This window comes from Rattus norvegicus, chromosome 3, assembly GCF_036323735.1.
Source record: "Rattus norvegicus strain BN/NHsdMcwi chromosome 3, GRCr8, whole genome shotgun sequence".
In the NCBI taxonomy this organism is placed as follows: Eukaryota; Metazoa; Chordata; class Mammalia; order Rodentia; family Muridae; genus Rattus; species Rattus norvegicus.
The window spans coordinates 31,232,961-31,257,097 of record NC_086021.1 but is presented as its reverse complement, the minus strand read 5'-3'; the positions used below and the strand labels follow the sequence as shown (position 1 = coordinate 31,257,097).

The 24,137-nt window shown below is 49.1% G+C and overlaps 1 protein-coding gene and 1 non-coding gene across 4 annotated transcripts; both read right to left on the bottom strand.

Moving 5' to 3' along the window:
- Positions 1-2,367: 2,367 nt before the first annotated feature.
- On the bottom strand, positions 2,368-24,050 carry Wdr5 (WD repeat domain 5). 3 transcript variants are annotated; one of them, XM_063284063.1, is made up of 15 exons: positions 22,972-24,050; positions 21,072-21,370; positions 18,152-18,315; positions 17,256-17,364; positions 16,897-16,970; positions 16,295-16,384; positions 16,047-16,136; positions 15,808-15,891; positions 12,376-12,431; positions 9,797-9,843; positions 6,644-6,719; positions 5,939-5,972; positions 5,453-5,527; positions 5,040-5,127; positions 2,368-4,147 (listed from the first exon to the last, which is right to left on the bottom strand). In XM_063284063.1, exons 3-15 carry the CDS (start codon positions 18,230-18,232, stop codon positions 4,047-4,049), a joined length of 1,005 nt encoding a protein of 334 aa, XP_063140133.1. In that variant the 5' UTR covers positions 18,233-18,315; positions 21,072-21,370; positions 22,972-24,050; the 3' UTR covers positions 2,368-4,046. The 3 variants fall into 3 exon arrangements, with proteins under 3 accessions (XP_063140133.1, XP_006233893.1, NP_001034123.1); XM_006233831.4 differs by lacking the exon at positions 22,972-24,050 and adding an exon at positions 21,932-22,073; NM_001039034.1 differs by lacking the exon at positions 22,972-24,050 and having other exon boundaries at positions 2,386-4,147; positions 21,072-21,352.
- Trnaa-agc47 (transfer RNA alanine (anticodon AGC) 47) lies at positions 12,492-12,573 on the bottom strand. Its single transcript has one exon. It is a non-coding gene; the product is annotated as a tRNA-Ala (tRNA).
- Positions 24,051-24,137: the final 87 nt, after the last annotated feature.

Sequence of the window (24,137 nt, the reverse complement as noted above, 5' to 3'; positions counted from 1 at the left end):
TTATGGGCGTGACACCACCATACCCAACGGTTAAGTTTTTGCTTTAGTTGGGAGTGGTGGGTTGGGGAAGGTGAAAACCAGTACTTATCAAGATAAACACTGCCACTGAACTACTGGCAGTCCTGTCTTTAAAGTCTTACTGGAGCTGGAGAGATGGCTCAGCCGTCTACTCTTCCAGAAAGTTCAATTCCCAGCAACCACATGGTGGCTTACAACCATCTGTAATGTGACTTGATGACCTCTTCTGGTGTGTCTGAAGATACTGGTGTACTCATATACATTTAAATGTAAAGAGAGAGACAGAGAGAAGAGGGGCTATTTTTCAGACAGGGTCTCAGTTGGTCTTCAACTCTCAACACCTATCATGTATCAAATAAGCCTTTGAAAAACCCTGCCTCAGTAACTGAAGGAGCTTAGAGCCCTGTACACACTGTGCCTTGTTTGTGTCTAACCACTAGACTTAAAAGCAAAACGCTAGCTGTGGAATGTCATCTCTGCATGCCTTACTTTGAAATTAACATAAATATGCAAACTCCCCCCAAACACTGATAAACCTTGGGTATGAACTGGTCCACTCACAAACGTTACCAGGGCAGCAGCCCTCCTCACAGAGCAGCCCATAGTACCTGCTCAGAGTAGAACTGGCAGGCAAACAAGTAGAAAGTCACACTCAGGTCCACATGACTGTAACCAAGGGTGGAACACAGGTCTTCACAATTGGACCATGGAGCAACACCACCTCTCTTGGAGGGAGGATAGCTCATGAACTCCAAAGGGAAACTTAGTCCCAATAATCAGAAAGCTAAGGGATTCACAAAGCTCCTCCCCAAAACTGCACAAGTAGCACACAATTGTTAGGGAGAGGCTGGGAGAGAGGGCTCAAGGTTCAAGAGCACTAGTCGCTCTTCCAGAACCCATAAGGCCACTCACAACCATCCATAATTCCTGTGGCAAAGGATCAGACACGTCTTCTGGCCTCCACAGCCACCAGACACACACATGGGACACAGACACAAAGCACCCATATACAAAAAGCAAATACTCTTTGACTTGTCTAGCATTGGCTATCCTGGAACTAGCTCTGTAGACCAGGCTGGCCCTTAACTGACAGAGATCCATGGGTCCCATACCTGGGATTAAATGTGTGCCCCCACTGTGGCATGTTTTTAGAATGCTAAGTAGACTTCCACTTGTGCCTCCCACTGCCTCCAGATTGCTTGGGGAGCTCTGGGGCTGTCACTCAGGCTGGTTTATGATACTCACTGATAAGTTGGACTTGATCAGAATTATTACTTTGATTGGACTTTAGTTCTCTACTCTTTAGGAAGCAGACTTTGGTTCATGTCTGCCCAGGAAAGGTACATCAAGAACACAGTGCACCGGGCAGAAACCCACATAAAGCCATTCAATTAGGGCAACAGCTGTTTGTGCCCAGTTCCAAAGCCACTTACTCCAAGGCCACTGACAGGATCCATGGCACTGTACTTCAGAGATTTACACTGAACCCTTCAAGTAAATTTAGCAGATTCAGGAGCACAGCAGGGAAGACAGCTGAGTAGATAATGCAGACATAAAAATCAATGTGGACCCCAGGCACTGGTGTAAATGCAGGGCAAACACAGCAGTCTGCCTGCCCTCCCAGCACTTAGAGACTAGCAAGGGTCCCAAAGTATGTTGCCTGGCTAGACTAGCCAAATCAGGAAGCTCTAGTTTCAAGAGAGCTGAGGTGGAGAGCTATCAAGGAAGATTTGGCATCAATCTAAAACACTCGTGAACCCCCACACATATGCACGTTACCAAAAAAAAAAACAAAACAAAACAAAAAAAAAAACAATTTTTAGGGCTTCGGGGGCTGGAGAGATGGCTCTTGCCGAGGTCCTGAGTTCAATTCCCAGCAAGCAATGGGATCCGATACCCTCTTCTAACAGCTATAGTGTACTCATATACATCTGAGGAAGAGGGGCAGGGGGGGTGTGGGGACTGTTTTTCAGACTGGGTCTCATTACATAGCCCAGGCTAGTCTTGAACTCTCAAATATCTAGTGTTGAGATTATTGGCATGAATCACCTAAGAAACTTAAAAAAATGTCCTCCTTTGGTTATTTGAGACATAGTTTGTGTGATCCTGGCACTAGCTCCATGGACAGGGCTGGCCTTGAACTTAGACCCTGCATGCCTCTTGAGTACTGTAACTAACGGTGTGCTCTGCTAAATAAATTCTTATTAAGTGCCAGCCAAATGACCTAACTCTAGTGAACTGGGTCCTATTCCAGGACCCACATGGTAAAAGGGAATGACAGGTTGTCCCGACCTTCACACACACCTAATGTATGCACACAAAATTAATTCCTTTAAAAATGGAACAAAGTTACAAGACATGAAAATCTTTATTTTTAAAAAGAGAATGTATTTTTACATAAATCTACAACAGAGTTCAACTGTAGAAAAAATAAACTATACTTGGGGATACTGCGCTCAACATGGCAAGCAAGCTCCCTCCCTCAGGAGGGGCCGCACACCGGGCCACAGCTGGAAAGACCTCACCACCCCTCCAGAAACCCCAGCAACCTGCCCACAACATTGACCAGAACCCAGGCACATCTACCCATAGATGCCAGGGGCCACAGAACCCACGTCAGTGTGACAAGCCACCCTATTACAATGGCTTCTTCAATGTGACAGTCCATGTGCACATCACCTCCCTCAAGGAAGAGACAATGTACTGGTATGTATGTGTGTGGGGGTCCTTTTCCAACACCTTTGGATTCTTAATTGTGCCACGATGGAGCGGAGGAAGGGCCAAGAGGACCACAGCTGGGGACAGGTCTCAGCAAAGGCAGAGTAGAGCAGCTACTGACCAGGGCAACCTGGCTTCAATACGTATCAGTATTGACCTCGCAAGCTGCCACAACCAGAGCAAACCCAGAATCTCCTTTCTGCCTGTGCCTGTGCCCAGCAGCCTTGCCCACCCATCTGGACTCAGACCCTCTGCAGTCTGCTTCGTGTCAGGCCACCTGGGTTTGGCCAGAAGCAGTTGTGAAAATGCTGTGCAGTTCTAGCTTGGCCATTATCTCTTTCTAGCCTGGTCACCTGAGGATCCATTTGGAGCAAGGGCTAAGAGAGGTTTGGTGGATTCAGAGGCCAAGGCAGGAGGCTGTATCTGCTGAGGCAAGCACCAAATTGAACTTCTCCCTCCTGCACAGGTGACCCTGAGCCTCATTCAGAGATAAAGAGGGTCCAGAACCTCACTACATGGTGCCTTTCCAAGACTTCCTTCCTTCCACTCTCTCAACTGAGGTTCTTCCTCTCGAAACACTTAGTGCCAACACAGCCACTGGGAAGAGGAGGCCCAGCAGAACCCACCTCCCAGAGACTTTTCCAACTCCTGCAGGGAGGGGGTATGTTCTAAAGCCCAGATGTGAAGAGCTCTGTCAGAACTCAGGGCCACACCCAGTCCATACCCACCTTTTATTACAGTGTGTGGCTTTACTGAGTGATACCAGTGAGACAAGGGGACACTGCAACCACTGAGAGGTCAGTGTTGACCTATGAACTCCAAAAAAACAAAGGGACTTGACACAGATACAACTTACAACCTTTCTGTGTTTCCAGAAACTCATGGAAGCACACTGGGTACTATTACAGGTAGGGAACTTGAACAAGCAGGCCAAGGCTGGAGGCAGGGAATGGGAGTAGGGCTGTAGGTCCTGTTCCAGTGTGTGCACTGGGCAATACAATACCAAAACAACAATTACAGAGAAAAACAACCCATGAGGAGTTGGACTCACTCTTGTAATAAAAAATTAAAAAATTTGTTGCCTCTGAGCACACAGAACAGACCAGGAACTTCCCCAGGCAGAGACAGAATTGGCAAGAAATATCACAGTGGCTATCAAGACTCGGTGGTATATATGCACGCCCCTGGCCCGACATCTTCAGAGAGGAGGTGCACCAAGCCTGTCAACCCAACCTGGCCCCACGCCTCTGCCCCACATGTGTTTCTTGCCAATCTGGGTGGCTTCCTGAAGTCTCCCATGGAGCCAGGGCTTAGCAGTCACTCTTCCACAGTTTGATTGTTTTGTCATTCTCTAACGCTGCTGAGGCAATGATGTTCTCTGTTGGGTGACAGGCCGTGGAGATCACGACATCTGAAAGCAGAGCTAGTCAGTCACTCCAGGAGAAGCAGTAGCAGCACATGCCTCACCACCCACAGGAGCACCGCACAACTTAGGGGATGCTCAGAACGCCAGGAATAGCACCAAGAACCTCAGCCTTGCTCTGCTTGGTGAGGATCCAAGGGTCCTCACTTCTGTCTACCTGGCCTCCTCACTGGTCTCAGGGCTGACTACGCCCACTTGCCCACTATTTATGAGGTTGTTCTACCTGAGCAAGAGGTGACCACACACCTGAGCAAGGAGACGGGCATTAAAGGATGGCACGTGAGGTCCACTAACTCTGCCTGTTCCCTCAGGTTCCACAGCAAGTGTGACCAAGCCAATCCCAGCCAAAGACAACTGCTCTTTCAGAAAAAGAGCCCTCCACTCCTTAGCACTACAAAGGAGCATCTGATATCCCTGCCCCCTTTCAGAAAGTGGGCAGGCAAGAACTAAAATAAGTTAACTCCATAGCTGTACTCACTCAAGGCTGAGCATTTGCCCAGCAGATGGAAAACTAACATCCCTGAAAGAGCCGGGAGCCTCCAGGAAATGTGAGTTAGACACTCTCCATATTCGCTGAGTCCTAGTACCAGCAGCTGCAGACCCCAGGTACCTGTGCCTTGTTTCTCCAGTGAGGAAAACAAGCTGTACTCCCAGGAGGCTTGAGTCCAACTTAAGACCCAAAGCCAACCAGGCCCAGGACTCTAGGTAAGAGCCCTTGATGCTGCTTTCAAGGCCTCTCAGGCCTGCAGGGCTGGGATGGCAGGGAGAACAGAGTAGCAACACTTGCTTGTGTGTCTCTAAACCCCAGAGACAACCAAGCACCTTGGGGAGCTGAGGGGCTCCCCCCCACCCATGCGGCCCATCTGCAATGACTGCCCACCTGTATGACCCTGCAACTTCTGTACGATCTCCTTGGTCTGCAGATTCCAGATATATACCAGGTTATCTTCAGAGCCAGACACGATCCACTGCAGCAGCAAGCAGGCAGCCAGCAAGGACAGGCGATAAAGACATCAGGTTATATGCTGGGTAGACAGCACAGGTAAGCTGGCTGTCGTCACTCTAAATGCCTCCCATGCCACCCTCAGTCAGTGGAGCTATCCAGTCACCAGTCACCACCTCATCTTAGATCTTCAAGCATATCCAAGTGCAAGACATCACAGCTCCATCCAAAAACAGCAAGTGTGGGTTTGTTCCATAGGCTGAGGGACGCTTCATAAAGACATGAAGCCACCTAGGATGGGTGGCCTCTTAGAGAGCTGGCAGGGTAGGAGCAGCTCAGTGGGAACTCACCTTCCCACCTGTCACGGAGAAGTTGGCAAATATGCAGTACTTCTCATTCTTGTGGCCGGTGTATGTCTTCAGGCACTGAAAAGGTGAGTGTGTGCTGTTAGCACTTACGGTTAGCTTTCATTCCAGAGGATTCCAAATTCTGGGTATTACACATCAACCACAGCATGAACATATTCTAAAAATATTCTAGGGGTTGGGGATTTAGCTCAGTGGTAGAGCGCTTGCCTAGGAAGCGCAAGGCCCTGGGTTCGGTCCCCAGCTCCGAAAAAAAGAAAAAAAAATATTCTAGACATACACAAGGCCCAGACTTGGACCTGCAGATTAGTCCTTCAGAAAACATGTCTTTAAAGGGAGCTGTGCCATTCTCTCTCATCAAATAAGATGGCTGAGCCGCTCCTGCTACAACTCATGGGTCAGCTACACCACCCTCAACCTGGTACCTGGGACTGGCATGCAGGCCATACAAGCCACATGCCTGAAGCTCACCTTCCCTTTGCTGTAGTCCCAGAGCTTCAGTGTGCTGAAAGACAAGAGAGTAGAAGTGAAGGACAGGTCATCTTTGGCATGCCCTGCCTCCCCTAATGCCACCATATCTCAACAACCATGAGTATCAGGACAAAGGATCCTTTAGTTCACCAAGTTCAGCCACTCTACGATACACAAGAGCAAACAAAAGGACCCTAATACTTGTAGCTCAGAGACGGACTGAAGAAACAGATTGCTGGCTGTCTTCCCAAAACTAGAAGCAGAATGTGGAAAACCATGTTGGCTCCAGAAACGCCCAGTTTCTCTCCACAGGAAAAGGCTCATGTCGACCTTGGGGAAGGAGTGGGAGGCTAACCAGGATAATGCCAATCAGGCAACTCTCAAGAGCCAACTAGGCATGGTTCTTTGGAGACCTTGTACAGTGTACGCCAGAGGGGGTCATCATGTATGGCAGTGAGATTCTGCTACGTGAACATGCTTGGAGGCTGGGAATCGGCAGAACAGCCTAGGCCTCAAACCCTTCTCATACTAAAACTAGAGTGGTCAGTCCTTTCTTCAACCCCTCAGCCCACAACCCAGGAAGGAGCTCTAATGCACAGATATAAAACAGCTCAACTGGACAACTGGGAGAAGAAACAACACAAGAGGAGAGGAACCCCACCAACAAAAGCTGTGAGATCGCTCTCAGGGAACCAAAGCACTCACTTGTCCAAAGTTGCAGCCAGGATGTACTTGCCATTTGGAGAGAACTTCACGAAGGACACCGGAGGATTGTCGTCATCTACACAGAAGACAGACAGGCTGACCCTTGGCAGAACTGAGATGCAGTCAGCTCCCAGTTACCCATGTCGACTGTGATGCCCCTGCCACCATCACTCTTGAAGGACACCAAAGAGTTCTGACATCCATCACCTTCCCTGGCTGTTCACATTCTTAAGTCTTCACCCAGTGCCCTGCCAATACAGGCCTCCACCACACATGAAAGGAGGCCCAAAGCTCTCCAGCAATGCTCAACTGATCCCCTGAAGAAAGCTGCCTGACCTAGGGTGGTCTTACAGATAGCCTCTCACTCTTCAGTCAAGCATGCTCTCCTCCTTTCTTGATGGCCGTGCCTCTGCCTCCTGAAGACCAGGTTGCTGACTTTAGCCTCAGCATTTGGCAAGTGGAGTTGCACTGCTGAGGAGCCAGGCCTCCAACAAACTGCCCACATAAAAGCTTCTTCCCAGGGCACAGCGTTCGCTGCCATATCCTTCTGCACAGTGGGCCCCTGCGGGGTCTGCCCCTCAACTGGGTAAGGAGTGTGTGTCCTGAGGTGGGCCTGCCTAGCCAAGGAAGCCAACCAGGCCTTAAAATGTGCATACAAAGACTGGTGTATCCTGACACACATATTACCACAGGGGGTTCGCAGGGGGCTCCGTTTCTTGTGACTGGTCACAAACACTGAAAGGGACATGAGAGAGTAAGGCCAGCTAGGCCACATAAGGCTATTAATTGAGCTGACATGGAGCAATACCTGTGTGCCTTCCCAGGCCACCTCTGAAACAGACACCTGCAGGAATCTCTGATGTGTGCCACACCTCTAATCCCACCCAGCATTCCGGGACCAGAAGAGAGGCGAATCTCAGAGTTTGAGGCCAGCATGGACTACAGAGTGAGTACCAAGACAGACAGGAATACAGAGAAAAACTGTCTGAACAACCCCTCACCCCCTGCAAAAGAATGTCTAAACCTCAATATATGAGAGAAGAGAAACAGACCTTGGGCCAAATCGGCCTACCTACCTCAAGCTAGGCCTTACTGCCCACTGTCTGCACAATCTAAATCCTGGCTATGTACCTGGCTGTCCATCACAGACCAGGGTTTAGCCAACAGCAGGTATAGAACAGAGCACCTACAAGTTCCAAAGGCTGCTAAGATGGCTCTTGTGTTTGCTACACAGACCCAAAAGACCCATAGTAGAAGAGTCTAACTCTTAAAAGCTTTCTCTGACCTCCCCAAGGGTGCTGTGACACATGTACATGTATATATTGGGACACGGACGGATGGACACACACACACACACACACACACACGCACACACAATTTAAATAGACCTTACAGGGCACAGTATCACAATCTTTAATCCCAGAACTCCAGAAGCAGAGAAGCAGGTAGATCTCTGAGTTCAAGACAAGCCTGGCCTACAACATGAGCTCCAGCCCAGCCAGGGCTTCACAGACAAACCCTGTATGTTTAGAGGGGAAGGAGAAGGGGAGGGAGTGGAGGACACCAAAAACCCGAAGAAACTGAATTTTAATGTTCCCTAGGACAGTTGTTTAACTGAAGCAAGTGTAACCAACTCTAGCATTCCCCACCCTGTGGCGACCAACCTGTTGGAGCGCCTGTGATGGCTGCGTCTAACTGGATATGTACCTACACATCATTCCAACAGCAACCACTACCTCCTGGCCTCTGCTACAACTGGATACCCAGTGTTTTAAACCACAGCACAAAGTACACGTCACGTGCAAACACTGCATCATCTCACAGAAGGGACCCGAGCATCTGGGGACTTTGGGATCAATGGAAAGTCTTACAATGCTCTCCCAGATACTGAGGGGTGACTAGACTTACTACACGGCTTTCTGAGTGGTGACCTTTGTAGCTAAGATACAGCCCTATGAATGGAGGATGACAAAAGGTAGCAGATGTTTACAAGTGTTGATAACACGAGCACTAGGTGTGGGTTGGAATAGCTGCTACCAGAGAGCACCAGAGGTCCCTGGAAGACAAGATTGAGGAGGGGGATGGTTAGGACAGGACATTACTACCTGACTGCTCTGAAAAACCAGTTAAGCCAAAGAGTAGACACACAACAAGAAGAACTTAAAACTCAATATTCCAGGGTGACTGTGTCCCCAAACTTACGAAGTGAAGACTATTCACAGCTGCAATAAGTGGCTGTTTTGGAGAGAACATCACACAAGTGATGGTTGAAGGGGCTAGGGGTGTTAAATGAGAGCATGTCACTAAGAGTTGGGCACAGGGGGCTGGAAAGATAGCTCAGTGGTTCTAGAGGTCCTGAGTTCAATTCCCAACACCCACATGGTGGCTCATAACTGTCCCTAATAGTATCCAATGCCTTCTTCTGGTATGTCTGAGGACAGCAATGGTATACTCACATAAATAAAATAAATAAATCTAAGAAATAAAAAAAAAAAGGAGTTGGGCACAGGGAAACACAAGGTGTACACACCATCTGCAGGCCAGAGTAATGTCAGAAGTTACCACACCCACGCCACGTTGCCTGGCCTAAATGAGCTCCTATCTTCTCTGCTAACTCAGACATTCTATCCTAGAACCTGGTAGGCCAGAATAGCTACACTAGTTTCCCTACTAGTCTAGGGAGGTAGCCACTACCACAATGGCCGATCTATCCCCCAAAGCCAGAGTGGTAAAGAAGCAGGGCCTGCCAACCCTTTACCTGGCTCACCTCAGTTCTGAGCTCCAGACTAGCCAAGAACACCCTTCCCAGCCCACTCACCTGTGAGCCCAGACCTGTCCTGCCAACACCCTGCCCACCTTGCAGTACATCCTAGTACTGAACATGTGAACAGGTAGAGGAGGCTGCAGGCCCCAAAGAGCTACAGTCACGATCCAATGATGTAAACCATGCCAAGGACCAACCCCGCATGAGTATGAGAGGCAGTGGGGCAAGCTCCATGGGTGGCTTTAGTAGTCAGGAAGAGTAGGACCACAAGTCCTGCAGAGTAAGGACCCAGGGCAGAAGGAAAAGATGACTTCCTGAAAACAAATATTCTAGGACCACCAGGACATGGCAGCCACCCATCTCCACAACCCACCAGAGAGAGCACTCACCAATGAGCGTCTTCAGACATTGGCCAGAGGCAGTGTCCCAGATTCGGCTGTCAAGCAAGAAGATAACGTATGAGAATTCCTGGTGAGCGCCATCACCGATCGGTCCCATGAGCTCTCTCTGGAGGGCATTTTCCCCCAATTCCCATAGTGCTGCACTTCGCCCTTCACCCACAGATTTAACAATCACTCTGTCTCTGGAGACTGAGCGAGAATAGAATGTGCACGCATAGGACTCAGGACTTCACCTGATGACACCTGTACTCTAGCTAGGATTATACAGACCCTGTCTCTAAAGAGAAAAGATAGGGCTGGAGAGATGGCTCAGCAGTTAAGAGCACTGACTGCTCTTCCAGAGGTCCTGAGTTCAATTCCCAGCAACCACATGGTGGCTCACAACCATCTGTAATGGGATCTGATGCCCTCTTCTGGTGTGTCTGAAGAAAATAGTGTACTCACACACATAAAGAAAATAAAACGAGAGAGAGAGAGCGCGTGCGAGCGAGAGCGCACTATATGGTAATGGTGCACCCCTTTAATCCCAGCACTTAGGAGACAGAAACAAATTCAAGGCCAGACTGGTCTACAGAGGAAGTTCGGGGACATCAAGGGGACAGCGACTCCCTGTGTGTGTGTTTGGTGATGGATGGTGGCAGCACAGCAAACAGCAACTGTACTTCTTCCCAAGGTGACCTCCCATGCCGTAACTCATCCTCAGCCTTCCCCAGGCTAGGCCCTATACCATTCCTCAGAGAGAGGTAATCAGGCTCTCCTCTCGACACTAAGCAGGACCCCAACAGCAGCCTTTCCACATCTCCCCCTTCCCCAGGACTTCCACTCTTGGGACCAGCTGGTCTGCTCCCTCCTTGCTTCCTGCCCAGTCCCTCAGCACAGGACCAGACTCACCTCTGCAGGCTGTTTTACTTTTGAGCCTCACGCCTCAGCCTTAAAGAGGGCATAAGCTGCTATGACTGGAATCCTGTAGGTGCTTTTTAAATTCACTTTTGTTCAATAAGCAAAACTAAGGAACTGAAATCCAAATACATTCTCCACACAGGCGCATGCTGACATAACTCCATCCTGACCTCTGCAGGCTGTGTGCTCAGTCAGTCTTGCTCTCCGTGGCTCCGCCCCTCTCCTATCATAGCCCTAGCTAGCACTTCCCCATCATCTACCTGGTTCATTCCAAGTAAAAAGAGCAGCCACCAGGAATCCTGGCAAATGTATGACCCTTCCTGCTGGACAGCAGCAGGTCCTGAGGTTCCAGAGAGGCTGGGCTGTGCAGACTCGGAATCGATTCTGGCCTGTCACTTAACTGCCTGTACTATGTTCACCTTTACTTTCCAAAACACGCATTACATATCTGTTTCCTGTTTCCAGTCCATTTTTCTGTCTTCCTTTCCAATGTGCTTCTACCTGGGGTCTCTTGGGCTACTCTGCCTATGACAATGAAGGCACACTAACACACATTGGGCTAGCCCAACTGAAACAAGCTTTAATGGACTTATCTTTTCAAAGAACTGTCCCTTTGCTCAAGTTTGTGCCACCCCCAAACAGAGGAAATGTTTAGTTTGCATCACTCAACGCTCTCTCTATGTGGCCAGTAAACAAGTAATGTTGCCAACCGGCTTAGCCAAGTCCCAGCCCAGCCCTGTGCAGTCAAAGGCAGAGGTCCAGCTGAGCAATGGCAGCAAGGCTCAGCTCCACCTGCTGCAGCAGCACAGGGCTGTGAGGCCCGTCACCTCTCCCTGTTGTGTCTAGGCTTTGCTTTCTGGCTTTTGGTGGCAGCGCTACTAGGGCACCCAACTTTCTAGTTCCTTTGGTTCACTCTAGGCCCCTCTTCCCTATCAATTATGTGGATTTTGCTACACAGATGTCACTCTGCTCGAACACTTCATTTTAGGTATATTTTTATAGCATCCAAGCAAAGTCTTTGCAACCTCAAGCCAAGGCCCTGAGATATTCAGCCAGCCCATCATCCCCGCCACACATAAAGCAGTGTACCTCACTCACCTACCACACTACTTACCTTGCTCTCTTCTGTGGAACATCGACACATAACTGTTATGAGGTCTCCAAGCTCAAAGTGCAAGTAGCACACTGTATTCCCAAGCCTGCCTGTGACCTGCACTCTCCCGTCTTCTGAAGAGCCCTAGGCACTTCTATCTACAGTCACATCTACAATGCTGTCCACCACTAAAGCTCTGCACAGACCACATCTCTCCCACACAATGGGGTCTGCTGGTTCACCTGACCAGAGCTCATGGGATCTATGAACAGCACAGCACCACTGCACAAGAGCTCAGCCCGTTGACTCACTTTCTACAACTTGGAAAGGGCACACTCAAGGGCGTGCAAGGAACTCACAGCTCCTACTCTGCTCTGGGTTGCCTCACCAATCATCCACACTTCCACCAGCTCCTCATAGCGTCTCACCCCCTGAACTCTGTACCAGATCTGTCAATGACCTGCAACCAGTGGGGCCCAGGCTTCTGGAAGATGAGGCATGTTTCCTCTCTGTGCTGCAGCACAGAGCTAGAACAGCACACAGCAGGCCACTCACTCCATGAAGAGTCACTCACCAGAGGCCATCATAGCTACTGGAAACGATCAAGGATCCATCACGATTGAAATGAACCTGTAAGTCAGAGAGGAAGAGAAGCTGATTTCTAGCAGATGCTCTTTTTTTTTTTTTTTCTTCCGGGGCTGGGGATCGAACCCAGGGCCTTGTGCTTGCTAGGCAAGCGCTCTACCACTGAGCTAAATCCCCAACCCCGAGAAGCTGATTTCTAATTAGTATGTGTCTCTGGATCCGAAGATATCCTGCCCACAGAGCTCAGTCACTGTGATTCCCTTTGAGCACCTGACAAACTGACAAGGCCAATACAACGTACGTGTGTGTGTGTGTGTGTGTGTGTGTGTGTGTGTGTGTGTGTGTGTGTGTGTGTGTGTGAGAGAGAGAGAGAGAGAGAGAGAGAGAGAGAGAGAGAGAGAGAGAGAGAGAAAGTGTAGAGACCTCCTTTCTCACCAGCAGGGAGCAAACGCTCAGTCAGGAACGGTCCATAGGTGCTCTGCGCTCCCTCATGCCACTCCAGATGCTGTGTCTACAGTCCCAGCAATGAAACCCAGGCCACCATAAACTGTGGCTCGCCCGGGCCAATATCCAAATTTCACTGTGAGTCCTGGTGCCCTTCGGGTAGCTCCAGGCCCTTATTACTTACTGTTTTCAGTGTTTGTCATCTTCTCTTTTTGAGACAGGATCATGTAGCTATGGCTGATTGAATCCACTATGTAGCTATGGCGTCTAACTCCTAATCCTCCTGCCTCTGCCAAAGTGCTAGGGTTACAAATGTGTAGCCATGTTTCTGCAACACTGGAAATGGAACCCAAAGGCTGGTGCATGCTGGGCAAGCACTCTGCCCATGCACCAGATATTGGGTCACATTCCAGCCCTGCTTACATCTTAGTGCCAAGAACTCAGTCTATCTCCCAAATTTCTTTAACTTTCGCTTAGTCTTTGATAGGCGTAGCCCAATGGTGACTTGAGAAATGTCCAGCTTCAGCTCCTTGGGGTCACAGGCATGTAAAACCCTTACAGCAGCCGTCAGGTTCCAGGGCCTCTGCCGTCACACACCTGATGGGCCAGCACTGGAGCCCGAGGTCACTTTCTCCTGTTGACCAGTCACTCAACCACAACTCTAAGTCACATAGTGCTCCTTTCCTTAAGTTAAGGCAATGATCTATCCACACTTATCTCTATTTTCAATACACAAGCAAATTCTTACTAAGACGTAATAGGGTAAGGGGTCAACGTGGGCACCTGACTTTTCCATGAAGCCAATGTGCAGGTAGCACCTTGGAGTAACAAGCAAGCCAGCCCACAGGGTACTCAGATCATCCTGGACCAGTTACTAGGACTCTCTGCTGGGGATGAGGCACAATGAACAGTTAAGGGGACACGGATACAATGACAACTCACAGGCCGAGGCTATAGCTAAGGAGACAGTATGAAGGGGCTTCAACTGAGGCTGGGCATTAGCTTTGAGGGGCATTCATTAAGTCATCAACTTGATGAAGGGTGTTTCCTTGATTAATGAGTGCTATAGGGCCTCAACTGTTCGTGATGCCACCTTTAGGCAGGTGGTTCCAGCTTGAAAAACAATTAAGATGATCAAAGCAGGAATAAGACAGTAAATAATGTTCCTCCAGTGCCTCTGCTCCAGCTGCTGTCTCCAGGTTCTTGTCCTAACTTCCTTCAGTGATGTAACTGTGATGTGAAAGTATAAAACGATTACAGGCATAGGGCACACCTATAACTTCAGCACTCAGGAGGCAGAGTGTGGTGGTTTGAATGAAAATGGCCCCCATGGGCTCATAGGAGGAGTGGCACTGTTAGGAGATGTGACCTTCCTGAAGAAGTATGTTTGGGGGCTGGAGAGATGGCTCAGTGGTTGAGAGCACCGACTGCTCTTCCTGAGGTCCTGAGTTCAAATCCCAGCAACCACATGGTGGCTCACAACCATCTGTGATGGGATCTGATGCCCTCTTCTGATGTGTCTGAGGGCAGCTACAGTGTACTCATATACAGTGAATAAAATCTTAAAAAAAAAAAAAAAAAAGAATTAAAAAAAAAAAAAAAAAAAAAGAAGTATGTTTGGAAGGGGTGACCCAAGGTTTCAGAAGCTCAAGCCAAGCCCTGTGCCACTCTCTTCCTGCTGCCTGCTGATCTGGATGTAGAACTCTCAGCTAGTCCTCCAGCACCAGTCTGCAAGCATGCCACCATGATTTCCTTCATGCCACCATGTTTCCATCATGATGGTAATGGACTAAACCTCTGAACTGTCTCTCAGCCAGCCCCAATGAAATGTTGTCCTTTACATGTGTTCCTGTGGTCCTGGTGTCTGTTCATAGCAATTAAAACCTTAAGGCATGGGGTTGGGGATTTACCTCAGTGGTAGAGCGCTTGCCTAGCAAGCGCAAGGCCCTGGGTTCGTTCCCCAGCTCCGAAAAAATGAAAAGGAAAAAAAAAAAAAAAAAAAAAAAAACCTTAAGGCACAAAAGCAGCTAGATCCGTCTCTGAGTTCAAGGCCAGACTGCTCTACATACTGAGTTCTACAATAGCCAGGGCTATCCTAGAGCAGGCTTTTAAAAAAAAGAATTTTTTTCTTCTTCTTGTACTGGCTAGTTTTATGTCACCTTGACACAAGCTAGAGAAGAGGAAGGTTCAACTGAGAAAATGCCTTCCTGAGACTGGGCTATAGGCAAGCCTTTCCTAATTAGTGGCTGATGGGAGAGGGCCCAGCAGAATGAGCTGGTGGTCCTGGGTTCTATATGAAGCAGGCTGAGGGAGTCATGAAAAGCAAGCCAGTAAGCAGCACTCCTCCTTTTCCAAGACAAGGCTTCTCTGTGTAGACAGCCCAGGCCGTCCTAGAACTCACTCACTCTATAGAAAAGTCTGCCCCTGCCTGAGGGCCAGCACTGCCCTGCTAGCAGCACTCACTCCTCTACAGCCTATCAGTCTTGCTTCCAGGCTTCAGCCCTGCTTGAGTTCCTGTCCTGACTTCTTTCAGTGATGAACTACGACATGGAAATACAAAGAAAATAAACTCTTCCCTAACCTGTTTTTTGATCATAGTGTTTCATCATAGCAATGATAACACAACTTAGAACACTTCAATCTGCTTTCGGTCACTGTTTTATCGGAAAAATAGAAACCCTAGAATCCTACCACACTCATTAAAGCTAATCTACTCAAAATTCTCATGGTTCCCTTATTCGCCAGTCACCCTCATTCTGAAAAAGTCCATTGAAGGACACCGCCCTTGAAAATCCCTGTCGTCTATCTACCTCCCAGTTCACACAGTGCCCCATGGCTCCCCATTATCCCCATGTACCACAGCACACAGGACCAAGAGGTATCTGGGCCTCTGGTCATTTGGATGCTGCTACATGTAAGCAAATCAAGTTAATCCATTCAGAGGGAATTCTGCCGAGAACATGTTAGGAGGACTCACGGCTGAGACTGGATCCGAATGGGCAGGCAAAGTCTTGAGGCACTTCCCTGTCTTCACATCCCATATCCTCACACTTTCATCAAACTAAAGGTGAGACAGGACATTAAAGTGACTCTACAGAAACAGAGCAGCAACAGTGTGATCCCTGAGACCCACCTAGAAGCCAAACCCTACCCCAACCAAGCACCAGAATATGACACTGTACACATCACCCTTGGAGGAGAAACCCACGCACTTACAGACCCTGAGACGATGAGGTTGGACTGGGGGTTGAAGTTGCAGCAGAAGACATAGTTACTGTGGCCCTTTAGGGTCTTCAGACACTTTCCCTAGAACACATAGCATACATACCAAGGCCTGTGACTTCCAGGGGCTATACACCCTGAGACAAACTTGTAGCACATCTGAAGGCCTACCCGAGACCAGCCATCCACACAGCCAACTCATCTCAACTATAGGCACTCCCTGGAAGATCAGTGTCACTTACGGAACTCACGTCCCAAATCTTCAAAGTTTTATCATCAGAGGCAGACACAAGGAGGTTAGAATCTGATGACCAGGCTACATCAGATATTCCCTTGGGAAGGAAAAAAAAACATGATTACCACCTTGTGGAACAAAATCCAAATGACCAGTAAAAGATCAGCTGGAACTAATTTATGCACCATGCTGTCAGGAAATCCAGCCAGTATTAGCACAATACACCTGGCCCAGAGCCAGAGGCCACTACTCTCAGCTCTGCCAACTTCTTAGACTCACTCACCTGTGGAAGCTCAAAGTGCTTGTGCTTACACTAAAAATATAAGGAGGCCAGATGTGCTAGTACAAGCCTGATTCTTAAGACAGGACTGCAGTTCCAGACCAACCTGGGACTACTCAGTAAGACCCAGAACCCACTAGACTTAACAGTCCCGACAAGCCAAGTGATGGTGCACACCTTTAAATGCCTGCACTAGAGAGCTAGAAGCAAAGGCAGCAAGCTATCCAAGTTTGGATCTCCAAGTTGAAGGCCAGCCTGAGAAAGTCACAGGACAGCCAGGGCACCCAGCCACCCTGCTCAACACCTAGTACACCTCGTAGGAAACCTACCAGTTTGTGACCAGATATAGTTTTCTCAAACTTTCCATCATATGCTCCCCAAATTTTAATGAGTTTATCAGCAGCTGAAAGGAATGGAAGGGAGTTGGGTCAGAGAAGGTTGTGGCTATTCAGTCCCCTAAAGTAAGGCCTGGGCCACTCAATAAATTAAATGTGGGCACGGAGGTACCTCCCTTACTGCAAAGTGGCAGTAGCCTATGAACAGGCAGTTACTTCAGTTCCATACAAACATGCTGAATGCGAAGAACCCAGAGACCAGGGACAAGTAACACAGTCCGGTCTCCTCATCCTCCCTCCTCCCACAAAGCTCAGACAGCCTCTCCACCAGCAAAGGACTGAAGTATACTCACAGGAACTTGCCAGCCACTCCCCATTGGGGCTGAACTTCACAGAGGACACAGCTTTTGTGTGGCCAGCCAGGGTGAACTTCAGGGCATAGTTTGGCTTAACAGGTGTAGGCTGTGGGAACAGTTTGGATTAGCCAGAGGCAACTAACACCAATCAACTCTCTCGATGCCCAAAGTGTAATCAAGCACGGCTGGTTCCAATCTCATACACAAGAACTTACTACAGGGGCTGGAGGGATGGCTTAGCGGTTAGGAGCACTGACTGCTCTTCCGGAGGTCCTGAGTTCAATTCCCAGCAACCACATGGTAGCTCACAGCCATCTATGGTGGGATCTGATGCCCTCTTCGGGTGTGTCTGAATTTATAGTGTACTCATATACATAAAATAAATAAATGTATCTTTAAAAAATTTTATAAAAAAAAACCCTTACTACAACCTTCTCTGATGTCACCCTTCAAACTGTCAGCGTGAGCCTATCACTTCTCTTCAAAGCTCCCACTTTCCCTGGCATCCCTACCTTTAGCACACCAAGAATTTGTAATTTTTTTTTTGTCCAGATACGGTGGTGCATGTCTTTAATCCCAGTACATGGAAGGGAGAGGGAGGCAGAGGCAAGCAAATCTATGTAAGTTCAATACTAGTTTGGTCTACATAATGAGTTGCTCACCAGCCAGGACTATAGGGAGACTCTGCCTCAAAACCAACTGTACTTTTTGATAAACTCCCCATCATCTTAGGTTTGGGACTCCCTGGTGTGTACCTAGCGGCTCTATGGACCACTGCTGTGTGCTCAGAAACTGACAGCATACCTCACTGGGCAGAGAAGTCTACACTAATGAAATAAGGTCCCTGAGACTCTCTCCATCCTGTCTACCACAGTGGTCCCGGTGGGACATACCTTGCTCTGTGTGGCTGATGAGGAAGGAGTGGGCTGTGCTCTTGCAGCCTCTGTCTCTGGTTTCTTCTCCTCCGTGGCCATGGCTCTGAAGCCCACAGGGCAGGACACCGTGAAGAGGGAGTCACAATGGAAGAAGCCGTCAGCTAACCCGTACTCTATGGGACCTATAAACAAATCCTCTCTTTAATAAAGGTTGTTGCAGAAATGGTTCAGTTGTTAGGCTCACCAAATGCTGTTCCAGAAGACCAAGTTTGATTCCCACTTGTGGGCTTACAACTATCTGTGAGTCCAGCTCAGAGAATCTGACACCCTCTTCTGGCCTCTGTAGACAGCATGCACAAGGTACACAGATTTACATAAAGAGGGGAAAACCAAAGTAAAATAAAATTTGCCCTGGTGTGGTGGTACACACCTTTAATTCCAGTACTCGGGAGGCAGAGGAAGGTGTATCTACAAGTTTGAAGCTAGCCTAGTCTAAAGAGTGAACTCCACTCTCTTGCTCTCCCTCCTTACTCCTCTCTCCCCATTCCCCTCACCCTTCTCTCTCCATGTGCTCATGGCTGGCATCCCTCAACTCTATCTCTGCCTTTCTCGGTCTCTGCTACCCTCTCAACTCCCCTCCCATGCCCTGAATAAACTCTACAATATACTGTTGACTGTTGTGTGGCTGGTCCCTCAGGGGAAGGAATGTCTCCGCATGAGCCTGCAGAGGCACCCCCTCCCCCCACACCATTCCCTCACACCATATCTCTCCTCCACCAAACATATTCCTTCTCTCCTTATTTTTATAAAACACACGCACAAAAAAGGCATACTCTGTGCTGTGTTTTATAAAAAGATAAGAGAGGAAGGAATATTAAAAAAAAAAAAAAAAAAAGCGTGAACTCCAGGACAGTCAGGGCTACACAGAAGAAATCCTGTCTCAAAACAACAAAAAGGTTCTTGGGACTGAGCTGTTCATAGAAGAGTGTTCACCTAACATGCATAAGACCACCTCACCCCCCCACAAAAAAACAGTGACTCTAGGGCTGGAGGGATGGCTCAGTAGTTAAGAGCACTGACTGCTCTTCCAAAGGTCCTGAGTACAAGTCCCAGCAACCACATCTATAATGAGATCTGATGCCCTCTTCTGTGTGTCTGAAGACAGCTACACTGTACTCAAACAAAATAAAAATAAAAATATTCCCAAGAAAATGGGTAAAAAGGAGAACATGACCGCAGCACTGAACCCTACAACAAATAAACTGCTCCAAGCTGGGGATAACTGTACCGAGGCTGCAGCTTCAGGTGCTCTGTGTGATGGATGGTCTACTCTTGAACCTTCTGTGAGCCTAAGACTTAAGCTTCAAGAAGGCTTCCCACTGCAGTATACAGATGTGTACCGGAATGTGAGCTCTGCTTCAAAGATTCCTTGATACAGTTTTTTTTTTTTTTCTATTCTTTCGGAGCTGGGGACCGAACCCAGGGCCTTTTGATACAGTTTTTAAAAGGCTTTCTAACAGAAACAACAGACCAAGTGACAAGAGTAGACCTTCTGTGCAGAAGTTTGGAAACTCAGGCAAATTCTAAAATACACCCAAAGAATTTGAGGAAACACAGGAGTCTTGTCTGTACCTGGTGGCCTCCACCTCGGCTCCCTTTGACCTCACAGGCTGCAAACTGCCTTCTACAATGCTAAGAGCGTACAGAGCTCAAGGACTCTTGCACAGAGTACTATAAAAAGAGCTACAAGAAAGAGTACAGCAAAGTAGACACCGCCCCCATATGAAACCTCCCAGGAGGAGTAGCAGGAAGAACATCAGAGAAACTGCACCAGAAGAAGCTGCAGAGCTGAGGGAAAGCAGTTACTCCCTTCAGCAGTGCAACTGCAACAACTTCCTACAGTTTACAGGCCATCCCGTGACTGGGAAGTGAGTTAGTGCTCCTCCAATGGAGCGCTCCTAAGACATGCAAACATCACTGGCCATCATGATCCCTCAGCCATCAGTGTAAGGAGAAATCACGATGCACAGCCTAGCTTTGAGACTAAACCTGACACCTCACACAGACCCCACGGGAGACTAAGAGGAGACAACACCAAAAGAGACCAAAGCCTCAGTCTTCAATCCTAGGAAGGAACAGTAACACCCACCACACAGGGCACAGGTGTAGCCTGCTCCACCAAGGTCAAATTCTGCTGTAGCTCAAGCCCAGGTGCAAGGATCCAACTAGGGGTAGGTCCCCTGCCTGGGTCCCTCCACAAAGCAAAGCTCTTGTGCCCAGGAAATACCAGCTGCTTGGTGTTTTTAGCTTTTTGGAGACAGGGTCTTGCTATGCACCAGTATTCAAAATCCTGCCTCAATAGCCGCAGTATGGTTGGTGTAACAGGCATAAATCAACTCCCAGGCCTGACCTGAAGCTGCTTAACGCAACTATATGGCCATGAGTTCCCAGAGCCAACATGTTTGTGGATCATACAGGTAGCAAGAGGAGCTGAGAAGATGTTAAGTAATGAGATAGAAAGTCCTACCACATCTCCCTGCTTCAGGGAAATAAAAGGCCAAGGGAGCAGGGCAGATCTCTGGGGTAGGAAGTCTCGAGGAACTAAGCAGTGTCTTTTAGCATATAAAGAGATTCACCTAGCCTCGGGTGAATGGCCTTGCAAAACAAGCACGAGGATACCCAACCCTGCCCATCCCATCCCACCCTTTATAAACTGATTCTTTCAGGAAGCCAAATATTAACATATGAAGACACTGGGTGTGCACCACACTTTGATCCCAGCTCTAATAAGTTCACAGCCCCAAACAACCAACCAAAAAAAAAAAAAAAAAAAAAAAAAAAAGGAAAAAGAAAAGAAAGAACATTAGCATTAGCCAATCTACCTCGCAGCATTCAGGAGGTTCGGGAATTCATAGTTAAATGTGAAGCCAGCACCAACCTGAAACCGTCTCAAAGGAAACCAATTTCCAATTCCACTGGGTAGAGTCCAAGACAGAGAGCACTCAGGTGTTCTGTTTTAAGGTCACCGGAAAGCAGGACTTGAAGAGGACAGCTCTGGGAGGGAGGTGTGTTAAGCAGGATCCTCAGCAGGTGGTTTGGAGCTGGCCTCCACGGCCCACAAAGGAGGCAGTTAACTGGCAACCGCAGCTTTACACTACAGGGAACGTGATCATGGAAGGGCAGCAGCCATCAGTCTCCCTCCAATCAAATGCAGATTCCTTGTTTCCGCCTTAGACACTGAGTACACAAGTATGGGAAGACAGAATGGTCCAGTCACTCAGGTGAGTGCAGTAGGTAACCCAACAAAGAGCTCCAACCCATCCTCTCTGGACTACTGGATACCCCTAGGTCCTAGTACCATTGGCTTCACACCACTGTACTCTCAACTGCCTGGCTGACCCAGACAGTGCTCAAAACCCACTTGACCAGTCAGCCCTCGTCAGGTAGAAACTTGCACTAGGACACGGGTGAAGGTTGTGGTGGCAGCACGAAAGCGCCAAGTGGCCAAGGAAACCTGAGAGATGCTAGCTGGGTGTCCCCACTCCCAGGGACGCCAGCCTGAGGTGTGAGCCACGAGGAGCTCGCAGGGCTACGGGTCTAGGGGCGCAGCAGGGGCCGCAGTGGAAGTAGCGAGCCGTGGCGGCCACAAGGGGCGGCGGGGTCGGGGCGCGGCCACAAATGCGGCGCCGGGCCCGGCCGGAGGCCCACGGAACACGTGCGGCGCTGTGGATCCCGAAGCCCGTGGGCCCTCGTGGTCGCCGCCCCCCTCGCGCCCGCAGGACCGGGTCACTCCCTTACCTGCCGGGGCCGGGGCGGCGGGGCCGGGCGCTCTGGCGTCGCCTCGGCTGGCCCTGCGCGCGAGAGCAGACGATCTGGTGGACCAGTCGGCCGCGGCGCGGGAGGCGGGAGGGATTGCGCGTGCGCGAGGGGGCGGGGCAACGGGCGGCGACGAGGGTCAGAAAAATTAGAGGAGACGGAGCGCCTTAAAGGGCCCACCTATGATTCTTGCTTCCTATTTGACCGCCACTAATTTTCAGTGCCTGCAGACCGGAACTCTCTGCAGTTAAAGATGGGTAAAAATGTGCTTATGTGCCTTTCCTGTTAAATTCCAGGCTATGTCGCCAAGCTAATAGCAGCTTGCCTGTCGTGGCCTGTGCCTGCCCTGGACTCTAGGAAACCCTCTTGGTGCCACTGGTGGACGTCCACGAGGTCCGGAAGTCCGGAGCGCCTGCGGTCTCCCCTGCCTACCGCAGGGCGGGGGCTTCCTGCCACTGCAAACCACAGCTCAAATTGAACATACTTGCCTCTCTTCTAAGCTGGGCCACAAAGAGACTCTGCTGTGCACCCCCACACTCAGAAAAAGATCTTAGGAACTATCGCCGCAGGAAAAGCTCCCCTGCGTGTCCAGGGAAGGCAGGAAAGAAGGGAGCTTGCATGCTAACAAGAGAGGAGCTACCTGACTTAGAAGACAAACAAAACTGTGGACAGGAAAGGCAAGTGTCACTAACACAGGGGCTCCGAGTCCTCCCCAGCCTATGCATGCATCTGGAACCAGGCAGTTTGTTCTTTAGTGTAGGTGTCCATCGCTCACATTCCAGGCAGCCGCAGCATCCACTACAATTGAGCTTCCATATGGCTCTGAAGCTCCATTTTAAAGGCTCTATCTCATTTTCACAAGATAGCCCCTGGCAGGTTTTCTGGCCTGCAGTTAGCAAAGTATTCACAGCCCTCGCTCCTGTGGACCACCTCTACTCCTGTCACTAATGGGGGAAACACCCAGAGAGGAAGACACAGACACATAAGGAGAACCTGGAGCCAGGTCTGCTGCACTAACTCACATGGTCTCAGACTCTCTTGGAGGTGGCCATGGCCTGTGCAGCCTTATCTTCCAGTCTAGGAACATCAAATATAACGTGGGGAGCCTGTGCAAAGGAGCATTGGAGGCTTGAGAATGTATAATGTGTGGTTGCCATAGCTACAAGAGTGCGAGAAGCCTGGCAATTGGCCTGGAATCTCCTTCTAAAGAAACAAAAACAGCTCACATGGGTCTGTGTGCCTAACAGGCCTATGCCAGGAGCCCTGGATGGAGCAGAGATTGGGATGGATGAGATGGTAAGAATAACATCTCCCTGTCTTCCCAGCTAATGGGACTGGAAACCAAATCTCATTCTGCACTGCCACCTCTCAGATGACATTCAAAACCATCCACCTCCATCCTCATCCTGGCTCTACCTAAGAGCCAATTTTAGCAATTCCAACCAAAGGAATTGCTAAAAATCCAAGTAGAGTGTATGCATAGAATGCCAAGAAGCCCTGGGTTCAGTCCCCAACACTCATTAATCAAGTACAGCAGCACAAGCATTAAGGAGTTAGAGACAGAAGTATCGGGGGCTGGAGAGATGGCTCAGTGGTTAAGAGCACCGACTGCTCTTCCTGAGGTCCTGAGTTCAAATCCCAGCAACCACATGGTGGCTCACAACCATCTGTAATGAGATCTGATGCCCTCTTCTGGTGTGTCTGAAGGCAGCTACAGTATACTCATATACAATAAAATAAAATCTTAGAGACAGAAGTATCACAAGTCCAAGGGTCATCCTGAATTTAAGACCAGCCTGGAGGGTTGGAGAGAGGGCTCAGCGGTTAAGAGCACTGACTGCTCTTCCAGAGGACATGAGTTCAAATCCCAGCAACCACACGGTGGCTCACAACCATCTGTAATGAGATCTGATGCCCTCTTCTGGTGTGTCTGATAATACAGTGTACTTAAAGATAATAAATAAATCTTAAAAAAAAAAAAAAAAAAAAGGGGGGCTGAGGATTTAGCTCAGTGGTAGAGCGCTTACCTAGGAAGCACAAGGCCCTGGGTTCGGTCCCCAGCTCCGAAAAAAAGAACCAAAAAAAAAAAAAAAAAAAAAAAAAAGACCAGCCCTGGAAGGCTCAAAGGATGAGGGGTCCTGCCCCAGAGTCCCAAGATTTCCAACTTTTACTCATATTGAATCTGTAG